The sequence below is a fragment of the Lagopus muta genome, chromosome 7 (assembly GCF_023343835.1).
Source record: "Lagopus muta isolate bLagMut1 chromosome 7, bLagMut1 primary, whole genome shotgun sequence".
Classification (NCBI taxonomy): domain Eukaryota; kingdom Metazoa; phylum Chordata; class Aves; order Galliformes; family Phasianidae; genus Lagopus; species Lagopus muta.
Window position 1 is genome coordinate 6,948,207 of NC_064439.1, and position 26,336 is coordinate 6,974,542.

At 46.8% G+C, this 26,336-nt stretch overlaps 1 protein-coding gene and 1 long non-coding RNA gene across 13 annotated transcripts in view; one reads left to right on the forward strand and one right to left on the reverse strand.

The window, feature by feature from the left end:
- KMT2C (lysine methyltransferase 2C) overlaps positions 1-569 on the reverse strand; it is a 187,526-nt gene extending 186,957 nt beyond the window's left edge. For 8 of the 12 annotated variants that reach the window (XM_048951492.1, XM_048951485.1, XM_048951484.1 and 5 more), the window contains exon 1: positions 178-459. In XM_048951492.1, the coding sequence (XP_048807449.1) occupies positions 178-350 (173 nt within the window). In that variant the 5' untranslated portion in view covers positions 351-459. Of the gene's footprint in view, positions 1-177 lie in introns of all 12 variants that reach the window. The other 4 variants (XM_048951493.1, XM_048951489.1, XM_048951479.1 and 1 more) reach the window with 3 other exon arrangements.
- LOC125696189 (uncharacterized) lies at positions 409-25,816 on the forward strand. Its single transcript, XR_007378220.1, has 4 exons — positions 409-515; positions 6,502-6,932; positions 13,138-13,207; positions 15,209-25,816. It is a non-coding gene; the product is annotated as an uncharacterized LOC125696189 (long non-coding RNA).
- The last annotated feature ends 520 nt before the right edge of the window (positions 25,817-26,336 follow it).

Genomic DNA, 26,336 nt, shown 5'->3' on the forward strand with positions numbered 1-26,336 from the left:
GTGAAAAAGGAGGAGGAGGAGGAGAAAGTGCAAAGGGGAGAGGAGGAGGAGAAGGAAGAAAGAAAGAAGAGCCCCTCTGAAAATGGCATTGAGCGGCGGGCACGGGGGGGGGGCGGCGGGGCTCCGTGACAGCTCTGCCCGCGCCCGGCCCCTCACGCGCAGCAGCGCCCAACTTACTTCTTTCTGGCTCTCTGGAAAGGGGAAGCGCCATCTTTGCGAGGCCGGCCCCTTGGTCTTTTGTCTGTGGCTGCTGCCGCTGCTGCTGGGGGGGGAGCTGCAGGCTCGGGGGGTTGCTGCTGCTGAGGCGGCTCCGCCACCGCCACCACCAGGCTCTTGTCCTCCGTTGACATCCTAGTCAGCAGGACGAGAGAGACACATGGATGATGGTGATGAAGATGAGGATGGTGATGGGGATCCCGATGCTCCTCCTGCTCCCGCGGCTCCTCTCCTCCTCACCTCCGCCTTCTCCACCTCCGCCTCGCATCGCTGGCCTCAGCCGCCGCCGACCAGCGCAGGTAGCAGGGGGAGCAGCATGGGGAGAGCGGGAGGAGGAGGAGGGGAGGGAGGAACCGGGGGAGGGGGGGGGAGGGGGGGTGCGAAGAGAAGAGCGCGGAGGCACGAAGGGTCTCGCACACAATAACACCCCGTCCTCGGCTCCGGCTCGGCGGGGTCCGGGAGGAGGCAGCGGGCGAGGCGCGGCGGCGGGCTTCCCCCTCTCAGAGGCCCCGGGAGCTGTTGGCGGCTCCGGTGCTACCCGGCTGCGGCGGCCGCCGCTTCATTGTACGCTGCCCCCGCGCCCTCCCCCCGCGCTGAGCCCCCGGGGGCGGAGGAGGAGCAGGCGGCGGCGGCGGCGGAGGAGGCGGCGAGGGGCCGAGGCCGAGCGGAGGAAGTTTTGACAGCTCCAGCTGTTACGTGTGTCGAGGGCTGAGTCCGGCCGGGCTGCGCGTCCCCTTCCCAGCCGGGCCGGGAGCAGGAAGTTTAACTTTGGGGAAAGAAGGAGGAGGAGGAAGGGTGAAAAAGGGGGAGGAGGAAGGAGGAGGAGAACGCTCCCCCCCCCTTCTCCCTTCTCTTTCCCCTCCCCGCGGGCTCGCGGGGTGGAGAAGGGATCCCGGCTCTGCCCTGGTGCGTAACCCCCCGCCTTCCCTTCCCTTCCCCCTGCCAGTGCGACGCAGACACAGTGCCCGCCCGCCGCCCTCCCCCTGCCGCGGCCCCACACTGCGCCTGCCCGCCCCGCCCGTCCCAGGCGCAGACACCCACCGCCGCGCCACGCTCACCCGCGGGCTGCGGGGAAAGCGCGGAGCGGGGCCGGGACGGAACGGGACGGGACGGGCGCCGCGCTCTCTCCCCGCCCGCTCCCCGCCCTCAACCTTATTCTTTTTTGTTCTATGCATTTTATTTTCCCCGGGGGTTGAGAGCGGGTGGCCCCGGCTCCGCGCACGCGGCCCAGCCCCGAGCCGCGGGGGCACGGCCGTCCCCAGCCCCCCCTTCCGTCCCCCCACCGCCGCTCGGAGGAGCCGCGGCCTCCCCCGGGGAGGGGAGGAGAGGAGGGAGCAGAGTTCAGCGCTGCGCGCGGGGGAGACAAAGTCTGGGGAGCCGTGGCCGTTTTCCAGCAACTCCGGCTGGAACAGCTGCGGCCGCTCGGGGCGGCGGGGGGGCTCCCCGGGCAGGGGCCTCGCTGGCTGCCTGCCCGACCGGCCGCGCCGCGCCTCGGGGCGGGGTTAAGCCTCATTACACGGGATTTAACGTGGCCCGGAGGCCGGGAGGGACTCCGGCTCCGAAGGGATGCGGGGGGAGAGGCGGAGGCGCGGCCGTGCGGCCGAAGCAAAGTCCGGCCCCGGGCTTTCCCCCCGGGCACCGCCCTGAGGGCAGCCCTCGAGGCGCCCTGCCCGTTACCCCCCGCCCTCCTTCCGCCCGCTGCCAACGCGGGGCCCCCGGCCGGGCCTCCCCGCTCCGGTCCTCCTTCGGCCGCTTTGCCCCGCGCGTGCGGAGAGCGGCGGGCAGAGCGCGGCCGGTGGGGCGTGAGGTGGGGCGTGCGGGCTGAGCTGAGCTCCGCTGGAGTAACAACTTCGGTGGACTCCAGAAATGGTGGGGAAGGATAGCGGCAGGGCTGTAGGGAACGTGCATAAAGCTGCGAGAGCCCTTCGCTGGGTTTTTCAACCCTCTGTCGTGGCGGGTTTGCTCTCTGTGTTGATAGCACAGCGTAAGGAAGCGCGCAGGTACAGCAGCAAAGAAGAAGATGACTTTAAGTCACGCTTTTTCGATGTAAAACCAAACGCACAGCAATCCAGACCTTACTCAGTGCTTCCTCACCGAAATTCTCACTTGTCGGCTTCAGGAATACCAAATGAAAAATGACATGCTGTGGCAAACGCAGCTTTTGCTGGCCTGTTTTCCTGGGAACTGTTTCATAACAAAAAGTCTTTGTTGGTTCAATCCCCGGGTAATTAAATGAGATCTTTGTGATACTGTCATGCATATGTGTGGAGATAAAGGTGGTAGAGTTATCTCGGTCTATACACATGCACATGTGAAGACATCACCTTTCTCAGCTGGGCTGTTGCTGTGACTCCTTGGCCCTGTTGCTGAAAATGGGTTACTTTCTGCCAACTGAGAAAATACACTCTGAGCTCAGCGTCTCTATGACAAAGTCTTTAAATTACACAGAGGTGTGCCTCTCGTAGGCTTCAGATATGGGAGCTTAGATGGTTACATGTATGTAATGCAAAAAAAGTACCTCTGAATTTTGGTAATTTGGGTAAGTTAGCCTAATGTAGCTGAAAACATTTTACAGGCTACATTCTACACCAGGCCTGGCTGGAAGGGAAGGGTTGGGAGCAGGAAGGAAAGGGTCACAGCCTCTGCACAGCAGGAGCGTGGTGTGGCATTTGCAGGAGTCACCAGGTTGCCATCTGCTCTGGTAAAAAAAAATGGCCATCCCCTGAAGTGGTGACTGTGCCCGTGTGCATCTGCTGCACATGCGCGGCGGCTCCAATGAGTCCAGGATGTGTCAGAGCTGCTATGCATGTGCAAATTGATTTGAGCTTGGACACGTGAGCGTGCTGTGGGCTCACATCCACTGCTAGGTGTGTGAGGGATGACTGCCACAGCCCGCAGCTGAAATACGTGCAGTCACCACGTACACTTGGTTCATCCATTGCTGCCATGCAATGTTGTTTAGGGCCTTTAGATCAATGTGAGCGGTTGAGCTTTGGGCAGCTTTTTTTTTTTTTTTTTCTTTCCTTTTTTGCAACAGCAGATGTATGTTTAACAGTGTTGACCTTTTTCTCCATTGTTTCTTACATTAATTATGTTTCTATGTAGCTGTCACAATACCAAATCCTTGTGGAGGTAGGGCCAAGCCAGCTTTGGCATTGCGTGGTCTGGGACGAGAGAACCTTAAGGGGCTGCTGTCCATTAGTTCCACTGCATTATCTCCTGGCGTGTCAGGACAAAGCTGGGCAGGTCTGCTCTGTGAGATGCTGCTACCATTGCTGTGGCAATCAAAGGTGTGAAGGACTGAAACTGCACTGAGAGCAGGAACCCGGAGGTGGAATTGTAGCTCTGTGTTTGTAGCATTATTTGTGGCAGGGGGACAGGCTGGGAGAAGTGGTGTCACCCAATGTAAATCCATGATGGGAGTGCTTTGTTGATTGAGGACATTTGAATGGCTTTGTCAGGAAAAATGTTAAGTTTATATCACACTACCAGCTATGACAAATTACCTCTACCTGGAAAATAGACGGCTTTATAACAAAGGCATAGTACTAAATGAACACATCTTCTGATTTATTGAATGCAAAGAGATCTTCCAGCACACTGCAAACTAACTCAGATGAAACTGACATTTCTTTTCTCTTTCTTTCTTTCTTAAACTTTTAAGGGCAGGCAACTTCAAAACTTTCAACTGCAATTTCACCTTCCTGAAATAAGCATTTCTGTGTTCTTGGTATTGTTCCTAAAATATAAGTGAGACCTGGCTGTACTGATTAAACGAGGCATGTTTGCAGTTCTGACTTCAGGGCATCTTCAGTTGTCCCAGTGTGCTCAATGAGAAACAGTGATGTTTTCGTTTGTAATAACAGAACAAGTTGAAGACGGCACATTGCATTAAACCAGCTAGTTAAGGAGAAGGATCTTGGTTTGGAAATCGTTGAAGGAAAGTGACAACTGCTATGTAAATATGCTTGTTATGTAAATACCAGTCACACTATTATACAACTAAAAGAGTCTATGTAACAAGTAGTGAGAAATAAGATCACTCTGGATTCTATCAGAATGCAATCCAGACACTTTTATGACATTAATTCCAAACTCTGACAGTTTAATGATTGTTCAGCTGTGCACTGTAGTCAACATCAGCTTACTGCAACGTACTGCTCCGAAAGTCTGGTGCCACATCCGTGGTGACAGTGGCAAAGTGCAGGGAAAGGTGCAGTGTGTAAAGCCATGTTAAAGTCTAAGCTCTCCATCCGCTGCCTGCTTTAACATGATTAGTTTAGTGTGTGTTAAAGGCAGGCAGCCTTGCCTGTGCTGTGATGCATGTGCTATCATCACACCTTTACACCTTAGTCTCGCCAAAGCCTGAGGCTTTTTCATCATATTAAGCTGCTTTGACTGGGCTAACGTAACTGAGAAACACACCTATTTCATCCATTAAGATGGGGCCAAAAATGCTAAGTGCTTAAGATGCAAGCCCTCAGGGCTTGTCTATATATCGAGTTATTACACGTGGAGACTTTTATCTTCGTAAGAAAATGTTCTTTTTGTGCATGCCAAAGTGTGAGTTTAAAAGTGGTGGTTATTCTCTAACCCTCGTGCAGGGCTCACTCATTCTGCAACTTCTGGCTTTTTTCAGATTAACTTCTTCCAAGTAATTTAAATTAAGTCAAAAAAGGTGCTCGTATCAGATGCAGTTTGCATACAAGGAATCACACCTGTCTACACTGCAGTGGTAGTAACTGATTGCATAAATAACTTCACTGAAGACCATGGCATCCTGATGAAAGTTTGTTCTGTGCTCAAGGGTTTGCAGTAATGTAAATTCTTCCTGAACTTGCAATTTCTATCATTTGTTCTTGTAATGATGGACTGTGCTACGTTATGTGCTATTTTGTTATTTGGAGTTTCTAAATCAACCACAAGTTACTTATGAACTTCAGTCTGTTCCATCTTTGCTGTTTGATTGGTGGCAACGCATGCACTGCTTACAACTTCGTGAAACTAAAATTTTGTAACCATTAATGCTCTGAATTTTAGTTTTGACGTATCTGTGGTGGTGGGTGGTCTAGAGGGAAACGTGTGGGAAATTGTATGAGTCTGGTTTTTTAATCCAGAAGTGCAGATTGCCAATGGTTTGAGTAAAATCCAATTAGCAGCTGAAAGCAGGACATCCCTTGGGTTGAATGCTGGCAGCATCACAGGTACGTGCAGGCCAGGAAACGCTCCTAGCCAGTAGCAGGCACGCAGGGCAGGAGCACACTGTGTGCACCTGTGAGGAAAGGCACAGAGCGATCGGTGTGAGGGCAGCATTTTGCCATGCAGGAGATTAAATAAGTATCTGAGCAGTTTGCTGTTTGCAGGAGTGGTGCTTCACACTCAGGTTACTTAACAGAAACAAGAACCTGGCCACAAAACAGGGGAAATGATTTGTTTCTGTGACTGGAGCTGTCTCTGCTGTGTTTCGTACAGGCCCGAGTTCCTGCAGTCGTGGTTCCTGATATAAGATCTGGAGTGCTGTGACGTTAGGAATTTGGATGCTGACAGCAGGGCCAACCTTGTCCTGTATCACCAGTTTTGTTGGGAAATTACCTCTGTCGCTTACCTTTAAAGGATCTATAACGTGGGAGGGACAGGTGCCTAGAACTGAATGTGAGAGAACGCTGGGAGCCCAATCCCATTCGCTGCTGTTTACTTTGAGAAAGCTATGTGTCTGAGTAAGACCAGCAGAATTTGGCCTTTGATTTTTGGAGTTAATTGCAAACAGTTTATGGGGACATGTCACCTACTTGAGGTCGAGCCAGAATTCATTCATTTACTTCCTTTAATATCTGATGTTTTAAACTAGCTACCTACATACCAATATGGAAACAACAGCAGAATCTCCCTGTCAAAACTACACTGAGGTTCCAAATTACATATATAATAAAGACTGTGCATGCATTTTCTGGCCGAGAACAAAGTTGTTATGTTTCAGCCCCCAGCAAAATTTTTCCCCAAGCCGTAGCCCCTCCACAAAAACACACATTTTAATGAAAGTCCCGACACCGCCTTAATTACAGTGCAGCAAACATTACCACCGTAATCCATTTCCTCCTTAGGCAAGGAGAGCATCCCTAGGGGCCTGGCTGCCTTTCTTTACTAGTGACCAGTTTTTCAGAAACTGCCTTTTCCCGAGTGCTTTGTTGTTTGTTTTTGTTTTCTTATTTATTTAACCTCTAATGCACTGCTGTGAGGGAGATGAGTGGGGGAGTGCTAATGCTTGTCTTCTCATGCTCCTTGCAGCCCTCCTGGTGCTCCCTGCAGCTCTGGGCCTGGAGAAGTGGAAGATGTCCCCCGCACAGCCTGGTTTTCAGCATCCCCGTGTCCTCTTTCCCTTTTTGAAGCCAGAACTTCAGGGTCAGACCCTTTGTACATCATCAATTTCATCCTGACTCTTTCCAGCAGCCCCTGAGCTCGCTGCTTTGTTTATGCTAGTGTCCAGAAACAACTCCTGCTTTCCTGGTCTGCTGAACTTCTAAACAATCCTTGCTTTGGATCCAATAATACAAGGGGCAGCTGCTCTGCCAGCGGCAGTCCTAATCCAAGTGGGTAAAAAAGGCTGCTTAAAAAAAAGGGCTGTAGGCTTGCTTGAGCAGCCTGCAGCATGCCCAGCAGTAATGCCTTCATTTAGAGCAGCCTTGCAGTGTCTCCAGGCTTTCGCAGTGTTTGTGTGGGTAAGTAAAATGTGATTAGTTTCTCGGTAATGTATTGATTCAGTGAGCAGATTTTGTATGTGGACTTGGTTATTGATTGGGCAAATTTGCAAGGATGTTTGAAGCCTGAATCTTTGCCTACCAGAAATATGGTGAGATAGACATGTATATATATATATATATATTTATATAGGTAAACAGGGGATACTTGTGGTTCTTTATTTCTCCTGCCTTCCTTAAATTGAAGTAGTAAATCAGTATGATCGAAAGAGCTGGAATAATCAATCTGTCCTTACACAATTGATCTGAGAGCCCTAATTAAAACTATAGAGAAATTAAATGTAAGGTTTCTTGTTCTCTCTGCAACACTGTCAAACACAGTACAGTCTTCTATTATGGAACTCATACAGTTCTGATGTACAGAGTAAAATTGTGAAGGTGAAATACTTTACCTACAGATGTACCAAGGCCACGTATCTGCTGGGAGGACATTTCTGTTATCCTGTTGCCTTCTGTTTAAGTTCTCACATGGCATTAATCACCATGGTATCTTACAGCTTTAGAAAAATATAGTGCACCATATGTGATAAATCATTAATATCTTTAAGAACGAAGATGCTAGATAAAAATACTCGTCACAAATCTGATGCTGAAGATGTGCATCAATGGCCATCCCCATCCATGCAGCCTGAGTGAAATAAGTGAGGATATTTTATACCAGAGATGGGGTCAGAGTCTTTCTTTAGGTGGTGACACTGCATGCAGTCACTCAATGTATAGAGTTTAAATGGCAGATTCACTCCTTTCTTCTCTAACCCATGCTATAGTACACTAAAGCAAAGGGAAAACATGCAAACCACATCCCTGTACCCTGTGCTGCACCACAGAGGAGTGCCTGCTTTGCAGTGCCCAAGGTCAGCATCAAAAGAAAAGAACTTGCTGATAAATTCAAAGGAAGCTTTTGCACTTATTGTATAATGCTCACGTAGTTAAAATCCAAACATTAAGCAAAGTGAGGGGCTGTACTTCAGTTGGAAGGAATGCACTAGAGTGGTTATCCCCTCAAATGGTAATCTCACACGTTTTTGTATGTTTTTCATTTTCCACTTAGTTTCATCCTGATCTGTTTCCTATTTATTCTGTGTCAACACATAAATAATTTTCTCCGTTGTATCCCTTGCTACTAAATTATTTTTCTTGATGGAACAGCAAAAGTAATTATATTTATAAATGGAATGTCTGTTTTGCCTAAGTACCACGTCTAATTCCCTTCTGTAAGAGGGATTTCTATAATTCCTCCAAAAATGTCTTGGCAAAGACCAACCCACCAGTCGGTAGCACGGACCCGGCCTTTAGGGGCAGAACTCAGGGTTCCCATTCCTTTGGCCAGCAGGCAGGAGGGCACCAAAAGAATGCCCTGGTTTGTCTGAGAGAACGGTGCTGATGTTAACTATGTGAGTTATTAAGCAGCCTGGCACTGAGAGTTGCTTGCCACCTGTGGGTTTCGCTGTTCAGCACAGGATTATTTTGGCAACTAAAGCATTCTTCATTGTGGATGGCTGTGGGAAGATATTAATCCCGCTCTTTGAGTAAGATACACTCACTGATCTAATAGATCTGTTCCACTTCTACTCTATGATGTTGTGAAAGGAAATCAAACAAGTCCCAAGTAGAAGGATGAGCAATCTCGCATCCTTCTTATCCGCTTTCTACATTCTTTTTCAGCTCTTTTCTGCAGACAAGCTGAGATGTCCATTGCTTTACAGGAGTAGAATGGAGGGAGATCTGTTGTGAATTCTGCATTAAGAACAGTCCACTTTTACATCTCTGGGTGCTCCTTTAGGAAACCTGAGTCAGAATCATTGTATGGGGATGGCGAATCCTGGCCATGAATAGTTCACAGCCTGCTCACTGATGGAGCAGAGACAGGCCTCCCAGAACTTAACTGTGCTGCAGGAGAATAAAAGCACCATTTTCTTACTGGGTTCTCCAAATCTAGTAAATATTCCTGTACATTGTTTTCTTTATTATTATCTCGCTATGTGCTTTCAGTAAGGGTGTGTCCAGGGTATTTATTAAGCAGTCAGACATTCTGTTCCTACAGATGTGTCAAACTTGAAGAAGGTTTTACCGGAGGGCTGAAAACCTGTGCCCTGTTTGGTTTGGGAGCTGCAAATGCAGGGATCTCTGTGACATGCCTGGTGTGAGGTAGGAGGTCTTTGGCCTGGTGGAAAGTGCCTAAACCTCTCGTCTCATGGACCCTACAGCAGAGCTAGCATTTCCATGGGTACCAGTTCCTCAGCTGCCAGAGCTTCCAGCACCCAGCTCTCACCAAAACCACAGTGAGATCAGAAGATGGCACATGCCACTCCTGAAGCTCAGCAGCTCCTGGGCTGGTGTCTTTGACATACAGCAGTTCAAACTAGCAGGGTAGGTGCTTTCAACCAGCTTGCAGCATGGTCCCAGCAGCGTGAGCCCAGCTCCATCAGGCTGGCTGTGCTGCTGCTGCTTTGCCCCAGTGCTCCGTGGCCACGCTGCTGCCCTCCCACTATGTCTGGCTTTGCTGCTCTGAAGCTGTGTGTGAGTGAGCCTCTGAAGTGCAGAGAAACCGAGGTCCCTTTCCCACTTGATGGTACATTTAATCAGAGGCATCTCACAAGATTTGGACTGTAGTATTTCCTCCTCCCTGTGTACTCTTGCTAAGTGTTCATGTTTATTCAAGATGTAACTTTATGAGCGGTTTTCCTTTATCTCAGTAATTCATATACGCAGTACAAATTCTGTCTGTCTCCTCAGCTTTTGCATTCAGCTGCTTTGACTGATCTAGCACTGCTGATTTACCAGCTTGTCTGAAAAGAAGGAAGATTGATGTTGGCTCAAGTAAAATACTGAGATGCCTATGGAGTTTTCTTGCCCTAGATTTTTGGATTGCTATTTATTTAAAATGTAGGCAGAACTCTGACTTCAGTTTTTCAGGAATGTTCGCCTTATGTCAGTGTTTCTAATTCTTTGAGTCGAGTCATTGTGGTTAGCCAATCTTGTTTTCTGTCTCTGTGGTAAGATTTTAAATCCAGTGGGCTAACCTCAATGCTCCCCCAAGAAAGGAGGCTGTGATGACGATGCATTTCCTTCTTTGACCTCTGCAGTAGGGCTTTGCAGAAAGAATCTGTCAAATTAGGCTGAGCGCCAAGTCACCTGCATGAGGATGAAAGGGTCAAACCCTGCTCCTGCATCAATATATGAAGCAAAAGTATACTGGAACATTTTTAAAGCTGATTTATCTTTAAAGACTGCTTTTTACTAAATGTGGACTATGAACTGTAAGATTTTGTTGTGCTTGTGAGCATCACATGGCTCTGTGGCACTTCAGAGCAAACTTGAGGCTACTGGGATCTCTGAATTCTGCATTTCTCTGCATATATACCTATCTTGAAGTTCCTGACTTGGTAATGTTTTGAGGGAATAAATATGATATCATGTAAGTAAATATGAGCAGTGTCCCACAGGGGTTGGCCTTGGGGCTGGTGCTTTTCGGCATCTTCATCAGTGCACAGACGATGGCATTGAGTGCACCTCAGCAAGTCTGCAGATGACTTCAAGCTGAGCAGTGCAGTCGATACATTGGAAAGAAAGGAAGTTATCCAGAGGGAGCTGGACAGGCTGGAGAAGTGGGCCTTTGAAAACCTCATGAGGTTCAACAAGGCCAAGTGCTGGGCGCTGTACTTGGGTCGGGGCAATCCCAGATATTTGTACAAACTGGAGGAAGATCTCCTTGGGAGCAGCTCTGTGGAGAAGGACTTGGGGGTCCTGGTAAACAAGAAGCTGTACATGAACCAGCAGTGTTTGCTTGCAGCCCAGAAGGCCAACTGTGTTCTGGGCTGCATTAAAAAAGGGAGAGGGAGGTGATCGTCCCCCTCCACTCGGCTCTTGTGAGGCCCCATCTCCAGTACTGCATCCAGGCCTGGGAACCCCAGTACAGGAATGGCGTGGAGCTCTTGGATTGGGTCCAGGCCTACTAAGGTGATCAGAGGGCTGAACGGTGAGGTGAAAGTGGGCTCCAAAGCTCCCTGCAGAGAGCTGGGTGAGCCAGCCCTGCGGTGATGTGGTGACACGGGCAGACACGGACTCTGCACTTCCTCCTTATTAGCAACGTAATCACACATGATCTAAAGAACTAGATGGATTGGAGCCTGTTTAGGGAGCGGACGATGGGAGGAATGCTGGGACACGATGCCCTCTGACTGGAAAACGTCAAACTCTTAAAGTCAAATCAAAATAAAAGCGTCATTTGGAAGCTCACTTTAATAGCAAAGGAACAGATGATCACTTTGTCACCAGTGCCATTTTGGCATTACTTAAGACTGACCTGAATTCTGGATCTGGCCAGTCCATTGATCTATGATCATAATGATCCTTTAATTACTTGGCTTAATTATAGCTAATTTATTCTAGCGACAGGTTTACCTATATGTAGATTTCCAGGTTTCTGTGTTATTCTTCACTGAGATAATTTTGAGGCATAAAAGATACAGCAAGCCATGCTTTCTAAGCACCCAATTAGAAGTCACAAAGAATGTTGACCTTTGCGGGTAAATTTTCACTAACGTATTCCTCAATCAGGCAGTAAATATTAGAGCTGTGAGAAACATCCCGCGTTCTTCACACACACACACAGCGGGGGACTGGAATCCCTCTCCACACCGTTTCAGCTGTGCACTCATGACCTGTGCTTCCATAATACCTCTTGGCTGTGATATCAGTGCTGGGCGTACCATCGGTGCACACCTACCTTTTCATGTCAGCTCTGATAGAAAGATGCTGTTAGCAGACGGCGTCAGGTATTAATGCAGAAGTGACCTTTTAATGTCACGCACAGGTACACGAAGAAAGAACTGCCACTGAAAACTTCTGATTAAAGATAAAAGTAGACAGCCTATAAAAACATTGAGATAAAAAGTAAAGCCATGTGCCCTGAGTTTCCCCTGCTATCCCACCTCCTACTCCAAATTGATGTTGTCAGCACTCATGATTTTATCTCCAATCTTGTGATGTTTGATGTTTCACTTACACTGCAGCTACTAGAGTTGTGTAATGAGGTTAGAAGCCCAGCTTTCCTTTTTCTTTAAATTAAAGTCAGTTTCTAGTCCTAATGGTTAAAGTATAAAGCTTGCAAATGTGACCCAGGTGCACCCTAACAGCTCAAAATCCAGGAAGCAAAGTAAAGGATCTCCACGTTTATCATTTTACAGACAGACTTATGATTTTGAGGGCCAAACTGTAGTTTTTGAACATTTGGAGATGGCAATAGAGCTCAAAAAGGAAAAAAAAAAGTATCTGAATGAAGTACCACAATATGTTGCATCTTCCAGAGAAACGTAGTAGTCATTATATCCAGGGTGAGAATTCTTTTGTCAGACATATGTGTTTTCTGATTTACTTTGGTATGCAGCATATCTGGGTTCAGCCCCACACTGCCTGGGCTGGCGGGGGTTGTATTTAATAATGCTCATTGCAGTGGTCCAGCAAGGAACTAGAAACAGCTCGCCTTGCCAGTCCTGAAACAAAGGAGCACACCAACCAACCAAATGGAAACGTGTAAATGCAATGTCTAAAATGCTTGGGTTGGCTTAAGAAGCTCCAGAAGTACCAAGCACAGGTTTTAATGTACAGGTCAGAAATATTCAGCTGGTTTTATTGTTGTTGTTGTTGTTGTTGTTTTAAACCATGCTCTCAGCAGCAACAACCAGACTTGAAGAAAGCACAATGCTTAAATGGAGCTCCAAGTTAATGGAGTTGATGGTGACTCGACAGTGTGTCACTAAAAATGGGAATTAAATCTAGAACTGGGGAGGTGTGCGAAGCACTGAGTGCAGCTGGAATGCTGCATGGGCACGTTGGCCAGAAGCTCTCTGTGTGCTCGGATGGGTGATCCCAAAGGTCCCTCACACCTTGCTCTGATCATTGTGTAGTTCATTATGGAAGTGAAAAAATTACAGATAAGTCTTAGGCTTTGCGGTGAAGTGTACTTGCCAATGAAAGCTGGAGGACTCTGAGACTCAGTGTCTACATTAGTAAGGAGAATACATGGGAATGTTGTTTCACCAATATAAACACATATGACAAACTACAATTTAGTAATATATTAAAATAAGTAGTATGTAATTCTGAACTAAACAAGCTCATGTGAACCTATACTGACTGTGACTAATTTTGCTCTTCAATTCAGAAGAAAGCTGAAGAAACCATTTCTGAATCTCAATCACTTTGCTGAGACCAAAGAGCATGTATGTTTTGGGGTGAGTTAATGTGTTTAGCATCATGACCCACTTTATTTATCTTGTCTTGCAAGAGGTATTTTCTTCAGCCTTTTAAAGAACTTAAAAATGTAGACTGAAGACATATCTTGAGGAAATGAAGCCATTGAAAGGGTGTGCATCTTTCTTATGTTAGTTTCTCAGAAGAGAAAACTGAACTTTCTTTTCATGCTCTCTCTGTAATCTTTTTTGCTGTTGTTGTTTCCTTCTAGCTCTGTTATCTCTGATTGCTTTCAAGTATGCCCAAATCGTCAACCCTGAATTGAAATGAAATGTCTCTTATTCTCATCTGTGTAGACTGCTGCTGTTCTGATATCAGTCAGATGTATTTCTTAGATTTTAAATGAGTAAATTTAGAAAGATTTCTCCACACTGTGTTCTTTCTTCCATGTCAGTCTATGGCAGCACTTTTACTGCAGGACACTGCATTGCTAATAATGGGAAATGTATAAACTCACTGGGTAGATAAAGCTTCTTTCAAGCCATCAATTTGACTTTGAAATTCCACATGCAAATTAAAATGCTAGAATTGTCATTCTGGGAGTTTATCTCCTTTTCTGCCTCCTAAGCATTAATTACTGTGGTCCTGACACTCTGTTCTGCCCTCTTCTTCTCTGTCCTCCCCTCTCCCCACTGTCACTCCCAATGGCTGGGAAGTCTTCCCAGTACAGCAAACCAGTTCATCTCCCAATAAGGGCCATCAGCCAACACATTCTGGGCCTAAATTCATCTCATAAATATTGGTACAGACTTAAATAAATGCAGTCCCTCAGCTAATGTACTAGATTTCAATGGAATTACATGGGGAATTAATTTTCCTCCGCCTGTAGTCTGTAAAACAATAAAATCAGGAAATGCTTAGAGGCTATGGCTTGGATTTCCAAACTGGTTGAAAGGCTGGCTCTCCCACATCACCATTAATGTAGACTGTAGCAAGATACACCTGATGGACTCATCCTTTCTACAAACATGTAACCTATTAGGCCTCACTGAAGACATGAGCACCTCGAGTTGGCAGATCTGTCAAGAGTCAGCCAGCGGTGCCTTGCAGTTAGCAGTTACGTGTAATGGCATCCGTTTCATGCGTGTAATTCCTGCTACGTGTGATGACACCTGTTGGGCTTTGTTCATCCATTTAATAACAACACTTGGCATTTCTGTAGCACTTCACAAAGAAGTGTGCCAAAGCAGCTGCAGAAATGAAGCTGGTTACGACCAGCAGGGTATCTATGGTTGGTCTGACATGCACTGGAGCATGTAATATTTTGTTAACTCCTGTGTGCCCTGTGAGTTGTTCTACTACCAACATGCCAAAATGAAAGGCGGAGTATCGGGATATTCTAGTGCAGCTGTTCTTCTGCCTAGTAGAGTGGAAGGGCACACAAGAATCCATATGAACTTTTCACCTAAAACTTCATTTATTTCTTTATTTGTTTTATTCTTCTTTCGTTTCCCATCCTTTTGGCCTGCATATTCTTGTTCTCTTTCTTTCTCATCTGTTTCCCCATTGTCACGTTCCTCTGGTTCCCATTCATTGCCCTCAGAAGGATCCCTCCATATCGTTCATAATTCTCCCTCACTTCCTCTACCCATCCTGAGATCTCAGGCAGCAGTGGCTGAAGCAATAGTTAGCTGAAAGAGCAAACCATTTTCTGCACAAAATGCAGAAAAACTCTACAGATTGTTCTTTTGTTTTCTTTCTTAATGCAGAAACAGAAAACCTATAGTCAGTATAGAACAGTAAATCTGTAGCTGAATGTCATTTTGCTGCAAGAAGTATCATAAATATGAGGTTCCTATAGGCGCCTTATGTTTATGATCTGAGCAAAGTCTTCCTTAACTGTTAGTATTCTCAGTTCTTTATTTATGTATCGATGATGCCTGTAGGAAAACACAGACAGTACAGACCTGTGCATTAATGAAATGAATGGATTTTTACTGAGATATATATATATATATATATATATATTTGATCTCTTCCAGAATGGGCAGCATACAAATTGCAGTCATTTGCATGCTGATTGCTATCTTGATACAACGGAATCTGTCCTAGAGCCCTTGGCTGACAGCTCATGAATCAACCGGGTGTGTTGTCACAGTGCAGTGTTTGAACAGAAGTATTTCCATTCCACGGTATTTCCTAGCTGCTTTCTGAAAATAGAAGAAAAGTAAGAATACAGTCGCTGGGACTCCTTATAAAATCTCACTAGATGAGTCCAGGGATATTCACCACTGGTCTTGGTGAAGCTTTCATGCATCCTTGAAAGGGATTCATTAAGCTGGAAAAGCTGGCTGGAAACCAGTCTTCCTATAATGTCTTCCATAATTTGCTTCAAGGGACACATTTACAGTCACTCAGCCTTTTTTATAGATCTTGTGCAAGACGAAGGGCTGGGTCACAATTGCAAGACTTTAATGAATAGATGTTTCTTGCATGCCACAACCAAAACAATTTTTCAAGCATCTCAGCACAGCGCTGTGTTTCAGTATGGACTTTCCCAAGGATGTGCGACAGGACCATAGCTGCAACCTCTGCATTCGCAACGACCGCTCTTTTCCAGCTGCTCCTTCTTCGATTCCGATCCATTCACATGCAGAAAGAAAACATCCAGCAACCACGATTTCTACTCCCCATTTTTTTGTTCAAGGAGCTGAAGATTTCAGCTATTTCCTTTTTACCATGTTACCCACTGTACAGGTTTGCACGGAAACAGATTACAGTGTGAAGACTCGTTGAATTAACAAAACATCACTGAAACTTATCTATTAAGTATAGCCAGATCTCAGAATGATATTCTGCTTGTCACAGGAGTGCTAAGATCTGCTTCATGAAGTCCATTTAATTTATGAGAACGATCTCTCATCCACATCCCACCGAACGCTACTGATGGACTCGGCGATTAGAGATGGAACAAAACAGAGATGGCTTTGGGGGCTTGGATTTCATTAGAATTTTAAAACGGGGAAGTAGATTTGCCCGCTGACCTTTGATTAACAAATACGAATTCAGCCAGAAACGTTTTCTCTGAAGGTAGCCCAATTAAGAACAGCTTCCTTCCGAGTTCCCCTTGTCTGTCTGTGAAAACTGGGCACGCTGGCACTGGGCTTTTTTTCTGGACATTTTCCACCTGGTCACAAACATTGGAAGTCCTGTCTTAGCAGGGTAAGCCAAGTAGCTGTTGCACAAAGAAACACTGAATGCATTTCTGTATTGCAACAGAGACAGCCTTGAATCACCATATTGATATACAAGGGATCAGATAGTAAACTTTTTATTAGCAGCCAGGAATTTCTTTTGAAAATGATTCTTTTTCTTTGACATCCCTACATATGTGCTGAAGGATGCTGGTACAGTTTCTTCCTATCAAGACAGGATATAATGTGTGACTGTGTTCTAGAAAAGTGTTACTTTTTTTTACAGATTTATAATTTTTTAATGTCAGATCACCATAAAGCTTTCAAGCAATAGCTGCTGGCCAAAATTACATTAGGAAAGTGCACGTTATGCTCCATTTCCCTCCGGGAAGGGAGGTAAACACAGGCAATCTGGACTGGGAGGGGCAGAGCAGAGGTAAGGAGGCTCTTGCTGAGTTTCTGCTGGCGGTCAGTACTCCCATGTCTTCCCAAGATGGCAATACAAAAGGAGCAATACAAAATAGCAAAGAAAGGATATTGTATTCTGCTGAATACTAGCTACTCTAGGGACTGGGCAGCACTGTGTGGTCATTGCATCCTGAAAGGGGGGAAGGAGACAGCATCCACAAATGGGGGAACAATATTGATGTTGTATTAACACCACTGGCAGACATATGTGGTAGGCAGGGCTGGTGGATGCTGTTCATCAAGTGCGTGGAAAAGCAATGTGCTGTAACACTCTCTGGCATTTTGAAATAGTTGTGAAGTCTGTGCAGCACAACCTGAAACTATTATTGTCTGATTAGTCACAGTGCTGCTAATTGCAACAGTCACTTTATACCAAGGAAGCTAGTTTAAGGAAGCTTGGGATAAAGACCACCTAATTTAGGTCCCCATTAGTCATTGCAATAGCTAAAATTAGGTGACTGACTCCAGCAGGACAAGCCAAGTCACTCATTATACAATTACTCTTCATTTACAAGAGTGAATCAAAAAGCCATACTGCTTTCCTGGATGGAGAAAATGTTGGTGGGATTTAACTACTGCTAAATGCTGCATTTGCATTTGCTTCTCTCCCTGAAGCTCCAGCCCTTGCCCCAGGGCTGTCCTGCGGGAACTGCTGTCCTGAGTTTATGGAAGCTCTTCTCTTTGGTGCCAAACCCAGCCGAGCTCACTCTGCTAAGAAAAAAGCAGAGGCACCAAGACGAGCAGAGCCCACTGTATGCCTTTCCTGCTTCCTGAGCACGTGTCCATAAGGCTGTGAAAGAGATGGGAAGGGATTTTGCCTTCATCACAGTGTTTCTGTCAGCGTGTGTCAGAATATTCTGAGTCTGTCCTTGCAATGATCCATCAAGTGTCTGGTAGGGCTTGGCCTAAGTCTAGGTTGTGGGAGAATAGTTCCTGAAGGGAGAGTAGAAAGAGGACAGAGCCAGGCAGTCAGTGGTGCCCAGTTCTGGGACAGAGGCAGCAGGCACAAACGAGGCAGCACCACAGTGCTGTGTGGGTGATGCACCCTGGCACAGGGACGCAGAGGCTGTAGGCTCTCCTCCTTCGAGATGTCCAGGAGCTGCCAGGATGTGGGGCTGGGCACTCTGCTCTTGGGTGGCCCTGGTGGGCCAGGGTGAGACCAGAGGCACCCAGAGCTCCTGCAGCCTCAACCAGTTGGGGTTCTGTGACTGGGATTCCCTGATTCCATGATACTGTGATGCTGTGACCTCCAGGGCTTCCAGCTGACCAGAAGGTCCCCTTGGGGCTGACGATGACAGCGGGCAGGCAGTGCTCCCTTTGGCACCCCTGAATGGAGATGCCTCAATCCAGAGGATCAGGAGCACAGATTACACCAAGCACCTTCCTGAAGTACCAGTCAGTGCATGAATTGCTTCTGCCCACAGGCAGCACTGTGTAGCTCGGTGTCAGAAGGAAGCAGGGTCAGGTGTTTCCTTGTGTGCACTGAAGTAGTATCTGCTGCCCAAGATGCCAGCAGGGACATCTGAGGTCACCCAGTTCAGCCTGCAGGCAAACATGATGTCATCGCTGTCAGTGTGTGAGCAAACCCCCATTCTAAAAGCAGTTCGTTCTGCTTTCTTTCCTTTTTCTCTCCACTTGTTTTGCTTTCCCATCCTTCTGCAGCGGGGTTTTGTCCAAGCTTTCTTTTTCATTTTTCAGCCTGTGTTTATTCCAGGCCAGTTTTGCCTATTACACTCTCATGTCTAGTTTTTGTCTCCACAATTTTCTTTCTGATGGGTGGGAAGGAAGATGGAGTCCACAAGAGAAAATTCAATATCGCTGTTTTTGTGTGTATGAAATACTCAGCTCTTTGTGCTTGATTAGACAATTTTGAGATGCGGGCAAATGAGAATTACATTGGTCACAAAACATTGAACTGACAACCTGAAGTAGCCATTGGAAAGAAAACCCTTCTAAAGCACGAACTTTTTCTTTTATTAAACAATTTATAATTTGGTCATACGGTACTCGAAGATGCTTACAGCTGAATTTTAAAGTGTGCTGATTTCACTTAGTGTCACTTTACATTTTATGGGCTGGGAGATCTGCAAAGCCTTTCACCAGGCAGAGAGAAGTGCCCCGGATCCTCCTGGCTGTACCAGGGAAGCCTGAGCTCCTGCTGGAGCGTTGCTACCTGCAGCATCCCTCACCAGCAACCCGGCGTCTTTGTGCTCTTCATCTCCATCACGTCAGCCTTGAGACATGATGTGAATCCAGTTTTGTAAAGGAGGTGGAACAGAACAGCATGGGCTTGGGACGACGGGAGTAGCGAAATGTTCACTCACTGCGTGCAGGTGACTGTGGTTAGGAGGAAGTGTGAACATTTGCTGGCTCGCCTGGCACAACAGAGCACTTTCAACAGCCTTCCCTTATGATACATTTGAGGCAATTTTATTTGGAATTTCAGTCCAAGAAACATTTTAAGCTTGTTTCTTTTTTGATCAAATTAACACATTGGTCCTTGGGACATTCTGCTCAGTGCCTGTAAGACTGCTTCTTCTTCCTGCCCTTCCTCAGTGCTCAGCTCACATCCACCAGCTATACAACGTAAAAACTGGATAGGTGTATTTCAGCATTACAAACACTAATTCGCAATGGCACAAAACCAATTTGGATTTGCACACATGCATCAGCAGCACTACCTATATTGATCCACAAGAGCACGAAACCGATGTGCAAATAGGCGCGCGCTTCTGAATTGTGAGCAGCCATTCGGAGGTCTTGACTCATGGTCCGCCCTCTGCAGCCAGCTCTGCAGGCTGACACTTAAGCGGTTCCGTCCGTGTGTCTGTGCCCTGGGCACACCGACAGCCTCTGCAGGCCCCCACCCACCCCAACCACTGTGGGTGCTGCCAGCTCCCTGCGCTGGGTGCAATGTGGGTCCCAGGGTGGGGGCGCAGGATGTGTTCCTCACCTTGTGTTAGCAGCTCCTGAGCAGGCACCTGAGCACCAGGGTAATGCATCTTCCTGCATGGTAGTACTTCGTCACAGGCGAGCTCTTGTCATCACCTCTGTTTCGCCAGATGGATGACTGTTTGGGGATGGAAGGCTTTTTTCCCCTTTAGTTGGACCAAGACCATCCAATGGAGTGAGCAGCAGGAGGTTCTGAAAGAGAGATACTGCTAGCACTGTTTCCACATACCCACAGACTGATCTTTATGCAGCTGAGACTACAAGGGATATCCCTTAAAATAAAGGGTATCTTATTACCCATCTTCTCCAACTCCTGTGGAACGAAACATCCCAAAATTGAGAGAAGCTGCTGCACAAAGCTTCTTTATAGATCTCAGTGTGCCTCCTTTGCTGGCTCCAGCTGCCCCTATGCTCTGTTTTTCCTCGGCCTTTTCTTCAATATTTTTTCCAGTTGACTTAGTTATTACAGTACACGGACCAGAGCGAGGAAAATACCCTGAAGGTGGGAGCTGGCAGAGCGGGGGGTGGCAATGGAAGCGCTGTTGCCATCCCATGACATCACCTACACGGCCATTGGTGGCACTGCGGTGCGGGGAGGCACTGGCCGGCATCCCCAGGCTCACTTCCGTGACACAGAACAGAGCCGGGGCCTGTCTGCTGCCAGCCCCTTTCAGTGCCAGCCTGCTGGCAGAGCTCGGGACGTTTGTAAAAACAGTACAGTACTTTATTTAGCCTCTAGTGAGAAAAAGTCACTTCACAGCTCCGGTTTAGGCACAAGGCGCTAACAAGCAGATTGGAAAAAAAATATAATCCCTTGCATAAAAACGTTTCAGATGAAAATTGATTTGTATGCCAGATGACCTCGTGGATCGGGAGATTGAGCTGTGCCTTTTATCTCCAAAGAAATGGGTTCGGATCCTGATTAGCCCATAGAGGAAATTCCATTTAGTGGTTTAATTTTGGTGAGCTGAAAAGCTGTTCCCTGCCTAGAACCGCCATCTATTATGGCGTGATTGGCAGTCTGTGTTCAAGGCAGAACAAGAACGTCACCTCGGCTCTACTCCTATTACTTCATCCTGCCATCAGCTCTCAGCACCTAACCTCCATTTCCAAAGAGCCTAAGAAAGCAGGCAGGATTCAAGGTGAAAGTGGAGTCGTGCAGCTGTGCCCGGACAGAGTGGAGGAGGCAAATGGCTAAGAAAGACTGTGGAGGTGCCAAGGGGAGACCTGGAGAATGGGACAAGGGGGCCTGGGAAAGCAAGAAGCACACTGATGGAGCAATGTTTCATGAGGGAAAATGGAAAGGGGAGGAGAAAGGGGAAAAAAGTAGGGAATGAGGATGGGCGGGCAAAGGATGTCTATGTGAAAGGTGGGATGCAGGCGTAGCCAGAGCTGAAGGCAGTGAACCAAAATGAGCATAACTCCACCTAAATGTCAGGTGTAAGAAGGAGGCTCTCAGGGTTGGCTCCTGGAACATCTCACTGTGTCTGAAGGTTCTGGTTGGCATAGACATGTCCTGAGTCATGGAATCATAGAGTGGCTTAGGTTGGAAGGGACCTTAAAGACCATTCAGTTCCAACCTCCCTGCCAGGACTAGGCTGTCCCCAGCAGATCAGGGCCCAGGGCTCCATCCAACTGGCCTTGAGCACTACCAGGGATGTGGCATCCACAACAGTCCTCAGCTGGTGCTAAATATTTTGCAATCAAGGTATCTTAGCATGGTTTTCCTAAGTCTTCATTCCTTGGAGCGTGAACCACTTCTGCAGGGGAGCAGAGGATATGCAGGATTGGTCAGCAGCCAGTTCACTTCTCCATCATGTCTTGGCAGGAAACAGAGTAAGAGAAGAGAAGAACTCCAGCCTAATCAATAGAGTATCTCCACATTGTTGGGTTATATTGCTACGACCAGCATGAGCACGTTCCTGGTGGCCTGCTGGGCTTTCTCCACAGATATTAAATGGAGGAAGGAATTAGAATTTTGCATTGTGACACTAATCAGCCTCGTGACCCTGTTTTGTGCAATGTTGTGAGCAGATAGATAAGAAAATATTATCACTCTAAGGTGGTTGCAGCAGTGGGTGAAAACCTCTCACTGGTGGGAATGGAGGTTTTGCTGCTAGGATGGCATTTCAGCTTTCTTAGTCACCTCGGCTGTCACAGCAGTGAATGTGCTCATAAAATAATCTCCGTTTGGGTGGTCTTCCTTGGAACAATAAAATGTGCATTTGGAATGGCACTGATAATTGGAAAAAATGCTATAAAACCAGCATGGTGATGAAGTGCAAAGTACTGCATTTTGGGAGGAGAAATGCCAGAAGGGATCTCCTGGTGGGGTTGGAGCTCCAGGTGGGCTGAAGGCTGAACACAAGGGCAGGGTGGGATGTCCTTTTCTGGCTGCAGTTCTCCAGCAGCGAAAGCTGCTCTCCACAATCCTGTTGCTTCATCATCTCCTCTCACCTGAGGCTTTGGCTTCTTCACACACCCCTCAGCCTTAGCAGGGTGTGTTAGATGAAGGCGAGAAGAGACCTGCTGTCTGTACTGCTGACTGTCACAGAGGAGGGCTTGGCCGGCAACGGCGCTGGCTGACCTGGGAGGGGAGAGAAGGCAGCTGGGGGTGGTGATAAGCAGCTGGAGCGGGCGAGAAGAAATAAACTTTTCACCCAGCTCAGCTGCAGCCAGAACAGGATGTGTGGCTGCAACCTAAGACATAGGAGATAATTATTCTACTCCACTTGGCACCGGTAAGGCCTCAGCTGGAATACGGTGTCCAGTTCTGGGCACTGCACTGTAAGAAAAATGTAGACAAACTGGAGAGAGTCCAGGAGAGAGACACTGGAAATATCAGAGGCACAGAAAGAACGACCTAGGAGGAAATGTTGAAAGGATTGTTTGTTTAGTCTGGGAACAGCAGAGTCTAAAGAAGTGATGATAAAAATCTTGCAATAAGTTAAAGTTTATTGTAAGGAGGAGAGTGATAGATCTTTCCCCATGGCTGCTGCAGGACAGGGAAAGAAGGAAGCAGCTTCATTTGCAGCTAAGAAAACTGAGATTAGGAGAAACTTTCTAGGAGGGCAATGCACACAAGCTGCTAGGGAATGCATGGGTCTTGTTAAACTACATAATAACTACTATGTGTTCTATTTGATTAACAAACATTGGAAGAATAAGGATGGTTTTTTTGTTAGAATGATTATTTTGGGCTAAAGCCTAGGACTGTATTTCTACATGTCCACAGCACAGTCATGTGGGTGCACTTGCAAGAAATAGCTCTTGGGCTTCATGCTCGCTCTTCTTCAGCATCAGTGTGCACAAAACGCAGCATCTTGTGACTGATCTCTTATTGCAAGATCTCTACATATTGTTGCAATACAAAGAGGTCATCGTGTAACCCAACAGTTTGTATAAAATCCTATGAATACATGAATAACTTCGCCTTATGATTCCATTTTTGGCTGCACTGTATTTTTTCCCTTGCAGGTTTGTATCAGATATCTCTAATCCCTTCTTTGTAGATTTGCGGTATGTGCACAGCTAGAGATATATCCACTGATAGCTGTTAATCCTTTGAGTGCTTTTACATTACACAGCATATGTCCAGTGAAAGTTCTGCTGTATGGTTTAAGGATACTCGCTGATTCTCCAGCAACTGCAAACAGAATACTGTGCCATCCCAGGAAGTTCTCAGGCTGTGAATTGGATTTTCTTCTTCAGAAGAGACTCAAAGGACGTCCTAATATTTCCAAAAGTTCAGACTAATGTGCCTTGCAAACTCAGGAAAGAAATGGACTGAGGGTCAGGGAGGTTGGATGTGGAGGTAGGAAGCCAGCACACTAAGGTCCCACACAGCGTCTTGGACTCATTGGTGATGTTGCAGAGGTCAAAATCTATGGCTGTAGCTGGCCAAAACATTTCTTGAGACTTATGACAGAATATGGACTTTTTTCTCGTGAAATAGAATCTATTAGGGAATGTATTTGAGCGCACTTTCAACTCTTAGTCTCCTTGGATTCTGAAGTGTAGCTTTAGATAGGAGTGTTTTGGATTTTCTGCTGTTCGGTTTTGGTTTAGTCACAAAATGTTAAAGGTGTTTTATTAGCTCCCAGTGTATGTACCCAGCCTTCATTCCATCTGCACAACAACACTAACAAAAAACATGAGGTAAGGAATACAACGAGGTCATGGATACTTTCAACATTTTGAAGATGAACAGCATTAAGCCTATATCACCTTTGAAGTGTATACTCAGTGGAGCACTAGAGCAGTACAAACCAGTAAAACAAAACAGCCAGTTAAGCGAGGTTACAGCTGCTTTGCTTTCCACAAAAGCACAAAGCACCCACAGGGTATTCATTATCATATGAATTATTTTTTGTGGTTCTTCATGGAAGGTAGGTGTCAAAGGCATCTATTGTGAAGAACTGGGACATGGTCAGCCTTGCCTATTGAAATGAGGTGGGAGAGAAAACCATATCTCATCTACTTCTCTTGGTTGCTTTGCAGGGCACTGGGGTGCTCCCACATCTTCCTGTTAGAGCTGAAGCATCATGGAAGGTTTACGGGGATAGAAAGGAAAAATGGGAAAGGGGTAGTGGAAAGAAAGGGAGAACTGCTGTGATTTAGATGTTGAACAGTTGGACTTCAAAGACTGTGTTAGACACCTCAGGCTCCATGTACAATCAGTGGAGAGGAAAAGTAACTCCAGGGAGATGCTTGTCTCCTTCAGGACAAGAAATGCCTGTTTCTCTGCTGCCTCTATGAGACATCTAGGTATCCAGCTCCTAGATAGGGGAAGTTGGCTGGGATGACCCTGCACGGCCTACTGGCTGTGGCACTTCCTGGAGGCTGCTCCCACCACTGGGAGTTGCCTCAGGGTGGAATCGCCTCTTCTACTCACCCTGTGGTGACTGCAGGGCAGCAGTGACCGCCAGGGCTGCCTGTGAGGAGGGGAGCTGGCCGCTCAGCTCTTGTCATGGCCCAGGAGCCCTGACAGACAGCTCGCTTCAGGGCCTTTGGGCTGAAGAGCCCAAAAGGTAGCTGTGGTACTGCGGGACATGGCTCAGTGGTGGAAGGCAGACGGTCGGACTGGATGATCCGTGTGTCTTTTCCAACCTTAATGATTCTATGAATCTATGTCACCTGCTGGTGGCACCAAGCCAGAGCTGCCCGTGTCTGTGCCTGGGCAGGAGAAGCAGAAGGTTGGAGACTTACGGAAGCGCCCTTTGCCCTGCCTCAGTCCTACACAAGGACCAGGTTTGCATTTAACTGCACCTAAGCTGTAGGAATCCTCACGGCTCGGGAAGCAAAACCCTTTGGCTCTGTAAGCAGACCAAACCCATCTTCATTTGCTGCATGGCCCCTGATAGCTTTTCCACATTTCACATGGGACTGGGCTCTCAAATGCTTTTTACAAATTTGACCAACTCCCTTCCAGCATCTGGCAGGGCTCATTTTCCCACTGATACTTCATTTATTCCACATGAGCTTCCCCACCTTTATTTCATCGTCGAATCATTACGGTTGAAAAGAGCACTAACATCATCGAGCCCAACCATCAATTTATTGAGTCCAACCACCATTTATTTATATTTATGTTCTTTTGCTTTTTTTTTTCATCCCAGCAGGGAGGCGAGCAAGTGGAAGTGCATCCCATGTAACGTCTGGGAACGGCCTCGCAGGGCTTTGGCACCTTGTGCAGGAATGAGCACATGCAGGTAGAATGCGATGGCTCCCGCTGAGCACGGCTGTGCTGAATCCTACAGCCCAGCAAAGAGCAGCTGGTTAAGGTGGAATTTGAAAATCAGTCACAAGATAAACAGGTTGCAACGTTAAGCGCTCTCCAAGGGAAAAGCAGCGTGCAGCATATGTTCTTACTTTGGAAGATATTTAAGAAAGGGAAAAAAAATATCACAACCCTTTAATAGACCCTTTACTGGCTCGTGCTAGTGGGGCTGTTAATTAATTAAATAACTATATGTGAATGGCATCCATTGGGAAAGAGCCTCACGGCTTCCAGATGCCAGTTATTGGCCCCATTACAGGCCTAAAACTATTACAGTAAATCATTACATGCTCCAAGATGAACTGGCACACGATTGCTGGGAGGAAGGATGGAGCTATTCTCACTTGTGCCATTTTGTGTCAGTTTTTATCTAGTGAGATTAATTAGGACTTTTAGAAGTGCAAGTCAGAACTATAAAATATTAAAGGATATTCCATCAATAGGATGGAGACACGCTTAAGCAGAGCTTTTAAAACTTTTGGATGTTGACGGATAGATAGAAATTGGAAGAGATAATGAGCAACATCTGACTTTGATTTATTTTTTTAGAAGGTCAGATTTATAGTGAGTGGGACTGCACTAAGCATCCTCTGTCTGCTGGGGGAGTACTCAGAGGAGGACATTAAAGTTTATCACTTCAGTTCAGGTGCCAGGTAAGCAAACAGTTTCTCAGGCCAAAACCAATCATTTAAGGCAGTTATTCCAGATACAGAATCAACCAGAAAGTATTAAATAACCCCACAACCTGGATCCCCTGCTGGGAGGGGAGCACTGCCT